This window comes from Hipposideros armiger, unplaced genomic scaffold (genome assembly GCF_001890085.2).
Source record: "Hipposideros armiger isolate ML-2016 unplaced genomic scaffold, ASM189008v1 scaffold_128, whole genome shotgun sequence".
Taxonomy (NCBI): Eukaryota; Metazoa; Chordata; class Mammalia; order Chiroptera; family Hipposideridae; genus Hipposideros; species Hipposideros armiger.
In genome coordinates this window covers 3813263-3819256 of record NW_017731478.1, presented here as the reverse complement: position 1 = coordinate 3819256, position 5994 = coordinate 3813263, and the positions used below count along the sequence as shown (strand labels likewise).

Here is a 5994-nt window from a genome sequence, read left to right as displayed (position 1 = left end):
CCTGATAACCCAATGAGGTGAGTGCAATCATCATGCCCATTTTATAGATGAGAACACTGAGAATCAGAGAAAGGAAGAAAGTTGCATAAGGTCACCAGTTGGCTTGGATTCGAACATTGGTTTATCCGATTCCCTGAGTAGTCACACTNTTCTACTGTCAAGTCTGTGAAGCTGTTGATTAACAGAGGTCAGCAAAAGGGCCAGAGAGTAGATATCTTAGGTTTTGTGGGCCACATATGGTCTGCTCTGCATATTCCTCTTTTTTTATTATTATTATTATTTTTTTGTCTCACAACCCTTTAAAAATATAAAAAGCCATTCCTAGCCCATGGGCTGTACAAAAACAGGCCACAGGCCATTTTTGGCCGTGGCTATAGTTTACTGAACCCTGGATTATAAAACATGCCATAGATTATACATGTCACCAGGGGTGAGGGGACATGACCACCTTAAGGGTGTGCATCAATTGAAACAAATACCAATTTCAGAAAGGTTAAAAAGTAGAGGGGGGACACGGGGAAATATAGTGTTTCCAAACTGACTTGACCTTGAGACCCTTTTTGCTGCAGAGGAGTGTTCCAAGGAGCCCACTTTAGGGAAGGCTGCGGTGGGAGTAGGAGGGACTCGGGCCTAGGAAAGAACAGCTGCCCTGACCTGGATTTTCTGGGTTTTCTTATGCATCATCTCCATGTCATTGTTGAGCTCCATGACGTAGGTGAACCCAGCAAAGTTCTTCTCCTCCTTGGCCAGAAATTCCTCAATGAGCTGATTCAGGTCCCCGTTCTCCGTCAGCTTCAGCAGCCGGAGGTAGGCCACCTCATAGCTCTCAAAACTCTCCCCTTTGCTCTTCGTCCTGTGCTTCTTTGCCTTGAGAGCTAGAAGGGGAAATCAGTGACAGTGAGTCTGAAAGGGAAGCCGCTCAGAGCAGTGCCAGGCAGAGAGAGCTGTGCTCTGGGTTTTTATTATCATGCCTTGAGGAGGAGGCTAGACTTTCCCAGGAGATGGGGCCNCTTGGGTTTGTGCCCCCAAAATTGAATTTTATTTTCACCCAAGAAGGGAAGTGAACAATGGCTGCCATTTACTGAGGACCTGCCTGGGCCTCATCTCCTGTCACCCTCCAGAAAACTTCATAAGGAAGATACTTTATCGTTCCCACTTCACATGCTCAGAGAGGTAAAGGTATTTGCCCAAGGTCACACAGAGCCTGGGTTCAGGTGCAATTTTGTCTGATTTCCCAGCCTGAGGGCTAAATCGCTTCTTCACTCCACTGCCTCAAATTGCTGAAGGTTGAATGGGAATGTTCCGACAATCCCCACTCAGGTCCTGGGCAAGGAGAGCGAAATCCACATTGTTTATTAACTAGTTTGTTCATTCTTGGGGGCCAAGGATCTTGCCAACTTTCTCTAACAACATCCACGGAAGGTCCTAGTACATCAGAGCAACTGAGAATATATTTGCGGGTTGATTTGGTCGATTGGATCTCCTTTGGGGTGGTGCCTGCCCTCTTGCTCCCAATTCAGGGTGTCCCTGGGCACCGGCAGCCCGGGGACGGGTTAGGCAAAGGGTCCTGCTTGGAACTCCCTATGCCCCCCACCTCTTGCTTCTGGAATGAAATTCCAAGGCTGTACCATGTGATCTGCCCTGCCCCCCTTGCAGGCCTGACCTTGTGCCCCGGACCCCCTCACTCACTCAGCTCCTGCTCATCAGACTCCCAGTTCACCATCCTTTGACCCCGCTGCTGAGAGCAATCTCCCCCAGTCTCTGTTCAGAGACTGAGCCCATGTGAGAAGGCTCCAGCCCATCACCGCCACGCCTCTGTATACAGGAGAAAAGCCATCCTGGGAGACAGCAACAACTACGAACTCTCACATCCAGGGGGCAAGCTGCCTTTTCCAAGGCCCTTTAGAACCCAGACTCTAGAAGCAAATGGGCCTCGGATCCACTCCCAGCTCCACCTCTGTGTGACCCCGGGGCAGCTCACGTTGCCTCTCAGCCTCAGTTTCCTCATCTGTGAAATGGAAACATAGAGGATAAGCTGGTCCCTACCCCACAGGGTGGATAAAAAATTCAGTATGAGCGTGAATCATTTGTACACAGTGCCTGGCACATAGCAAGCGCTCTGTGAGTTAGTTCTTCAGTCAACCAACATGTGTTGAGCAAGTTGCTTTGTGCCAGTCATGAGCTAGGAGCTGGGGAGGCAGAGGTAAGGAAAACTAAAGAAGACCCTCACAAAAAAGAAGTGAATTCCACAACGTTATGGAGTGATAAATGCTGTAGAGAAAATCCAAGTAGGGGGTCTGGAGGATAGAGCGTGAATGACTATTTTAAATAGGGTGGGAGGGAGGTCTCACTGAGGTGACATTTGAGCAAAGAACTGAAGGGGTGAGGGAGAGAGCCTTGCAGATTTCTGATGGAAAAGCATTCCAGGTAGAGAGAACAGCAGGTGCAAAGGCCCTGAGGTCAGAGCTGTGCCTGATGTTAGAGGATTTTAACAGACTCCTCTCCCCACCATTCTCCCTCTCAAAATTGACAAGCACAAGTGTTGCCGGCTCGAGCCCTGCAGAAAGGGTGCAGCATCTCTCCCTGTGACCCAGCCACCCGACTCTTTAACCTTGAATGCCTTTTTGGGTCTCAAGTGTCACCAGGTGGCGAGTGAGCTGCCCTTACTTCAGAAGAACGGCATGGGGTCAGGGAGGGGGGGCCTTAGGTGGTACCCGCCTCACCTATTACTGCCAAAAGTGGTCATGGGGTTATTTTTAAACACGGGGAGGAAGTATTTATTGTTCCAGCAGAGAACAGTGGACAGCCTGTGGGATTCTTCTAGGGAACCAGTGCTGCGTCCTTTCCACCATGGTGAGTATCGAGGGCTCTGCGAGTTGAGTGATTCTGAGTGGGCAAGAAGGGGATGCCACCTACAAGCAAAGGACCAAAGGGAAGGGGGGAGAAAGGCGGCTTTCGAGGACCCCCAAGCCCAGGTAGAAAAAGCACTGCTTGCTGTGTGCGCACAGAGGAACCCCAATCAATGCCCTGATAAGCCACAAATAACAGCAGCTCCCGGAGACTTGCAAAAACAAAATAAGAGAGTTGGCTTTTTTATGGCTTGTCTACTGACCTCTCAAGGAATCAATAACTCCCAGGGCTTGCAAAATGGGATTGAATGCTTTTAAGGATCAAATTGTAATTCTTTTCTCTTGTTCAGGCAGCTGGGGAAAAGATCTTTTTGTTTTCACCTTTTGAACTTGCAAAATTAAATCCTTTCTCCATGTGTTGTTTGGTTAGGTGCCACCCTCTCCTCCCAAAGCAGGAAGCCCCCAAATTAGGGTCAGCGTAGGAGAGTGGTAAAGGGCTCCGACTCAGGAGTCAGACTGCCCAAGTTCAATTCAAGCTCTGCTTTTTTGTAACTGTGTGACCTTGGGGAGATGACCCCACCTCTCTGATCCTCAGTTGTCTCCCCAGTAAAATGGTGACCGTGATAACAGTATCTACTTGACAGAGCAGTTATGAGGATTGAATGAAATCATGTAGATACAGTGTTTCAGCGTCTGCTGTAACTATTTAAAATCAGAGAGAGGGGGTGGTATGTTAACTCGCTCTTCTCTGCACTGTTTGCACAGTGCAAGGCCAGATCATTTAGAGGAGATATTTTGCTGCCATTTGGATCGAGGGAAAAGTGTGTGTGTGTGTGGGGGGGGAAGCAGTTGAGTTTTAACACCCTGAAAATGTGTGATTTTTATCTCGGCATTGCTCATGGTTTAGTGAGCCTGACTCCCCCTACACACACACACACACACACANTTTCATGTACATTTCCCTAAGTTTTTGTTTTTATTTTAGTTTTTGTTTTATGTAGTAAACCAATACTTGGGCTTTAAAAAAATAATCACATTAATATACTGCTACATTTTCAAATTATTTTATTGTTCCATATTACAGGTGAATGTAAATTCCTACTTTTCTCAAATTGCAGCTTATTATGTATGTCTCCCCTTGAATGAAGCTTCACTGAGATACATCAGGCCCTTAGAACAGGGCCCTGCACATAATAGGGCTCCAAGAAACATTTAAGTGGTCAATGTCCTTTGACTTTGGGGTCAAAATCATTCTTGCTTAAAAGTAGTGAACATCTATAAGCACTGCTTACATTTTTTTCCTTCCCCTCACCTCTTCTTTTAAAATTGTCAATGGGTATTTAAAAAAAAAAAAAAAAGACCATTCAATAAAATTGATCCTTTTTTGGTATACAGCTCCATGAATTTTAATACTTAATTATTGTTCTAATGACTATTACTCAGCTCTTGACCTGTTTGCTCTGGCCATTCTATTTCTCTAGATGTGGTGGGCCGCATAAAAACTCCCCAAAGATGTCCCCGTCCTAATCCTGGGAACCTGTGAATATTACCTTACACCACAAAGGGGACCTCACAGGTGCGCTTAGAATCTGGAAATGGGGAAGAGTATCCTGGATATCCAGGTGGGCCCAATGTAATCACAGGGGTCCTTAGAAGATGGGAGGGAGACTGGAGGGTCAGAGAGGCTGGAGTCAGAGACTGGAGTGAAGCAACCACAGCCAAGAAATACGGGCGGGCTCTAGAAGCTAGACAAGGTAAGGAATGGGTTCTCCTCTGGAGCCTCCAGAAGGAATACAGCCCTGCCGACCCACTTTTAATTTCTGACCTCCAGAACTGCGAGAGAATCCATTGTTTTAAGCCACCAAATTTATGGTGATATTTTTATAGCAGGAACAGGAAGCTTCCTATACCATAATACGCAGTTTGGTTGCTGATTGTTTCAGAAGTTGCTATGCTGATCGCTCTGCCCAGTGTTGTTCTCTCTGGCTTCTGAGCACCTCGATGGGCAGTTATCCTTCTCTTTGGCTCCATGGAACTCAGGTCTGGTTGCTGGATGCTTCTTAGCTGTAGGAATCCCACAGGCAGTGGAAAGGTAGCGGGTCTCAGGCCACATGGGCCTATGGTTCATAGGCAAGGTGTCTTAGCCACCCCAGCCTCGAGGACAGAGTCCTGCAGCCCATCCCTTCCCTCCTACTGATGTAGTCTTGAGGTTGATGCTGAAATGTACCCTTGAAAGCCTACATAGATCCAAACCCCAAATCTTCCCAGATTCTCCACTCCCAGGACTTTGTCTCAGAGCTCTGGGGGGGAGGGGGGGCAAGGGGTTCCCCAGTGGTGACCTCACCTATGGGCAAGGGGGAGCCTCTGGGCCTCCAGTTCTCTCAACAGAGCCCAAGGCCTAACCCACATCCTGTGGGCCTCAAGTCTCAGCTACCATGTGGCTCCAGGCCCTATTCAGGCTGCCATGTTCCCAGAATCCCCAACACACATAATCTCAATCCTCCGAACAGCTTTATGGGGGGGATGTGCTATTATGGTCTCCATTTCTCAGATGAGAAAACTGAAGTCCTGAGAGGTTTAGTGCCCCATTTGAGCCCCACCCCACCCCACCCCACACACACACACACCTCTCCCTATTGAGTGAGAACTCTCCTCCCAGCAAAGGCCCAGCTGAATAAAGTCCTCAGAAGGCCTAGCTGTATAGGTGCCCTTCAGGGACTTACTTATACACCCTGCCTGCCTCTGGGGGGGTCTGAGCCCACCCTAACCCCTGAACCAGGGGCTCCCCACCCCAACTATACATTCTCCACATCTGCTGTGGCTGCAACAACCTTTTCACTTAGCCATTTATAGCTACTGACTGCTCGTACAAGCGCTTTAATGAAAATCCATGGTGCACCTATTAGCTAAGGAAAACACTCTGGTGTTACCAGAGAATCTTGGACAGAGAAGCTCTACTTGCCCTGTCTGTGTGCTCGTGCATGTGTGTATGAGTGTGCAAGGGTGTGTGTGTTTTGTGTCGCTGTGCATGTATGTGCATGAGTGCCTGGGTGCATGGGTGTGTTTTATCTGTGCATGCGTAGGCATGTGCATGTATATGTGTGCGTGCATGTGTCCGCTTGAGTGTATGTGTACACGGGCCTGT

General features: G+C 48.1%; 2 protein-coding genes across 2 annotated transcripts in view; one reads left to right on the top strand and one right to left on the bottom strand.

Annotated features, from left to right (window-relative positions):
- Positions 1 to 353: 353 nt before the first annotated feature.
- The window catches only part of CCDC63 (coiled-coil domain containing 63), a 63841-nt gene continuing 58200 nt past the window's right edge, over positions 354 to 5994 (bottom strand). The window contains exon 13 of the mRNA XM_019649033.1: positions 354 to 875. Within this exon, the coding sequence (XP_019504578.1) occupies positions 631 to 875 (245 nt within the window). The 3' untranslated portion in view covers positions 354 to 630. The remainder of the gene's footprint in view (positions 876 to 5994) is intronic.
- LOC109386122 (myosin regulatory light chain 2, ventricular/cardiac muscle isoform-like) overlaps positions 2748 to 5994 on the top strand; it is a 21465-nt gene continuing 18218 nt past the window's right edge. The window contains exon 1 of the mRNA XM_019649035.1: positions 2748 to 2853. Within this exon, the coding sequence (XP_019504580.1) occupies positions 2851 to 2853 (3 nt within the window). The 5' untranslated portion in view covers positions 2748 to 2850. The remainder of the gene's footprint in view (positions 2854 to 5994) is intronic.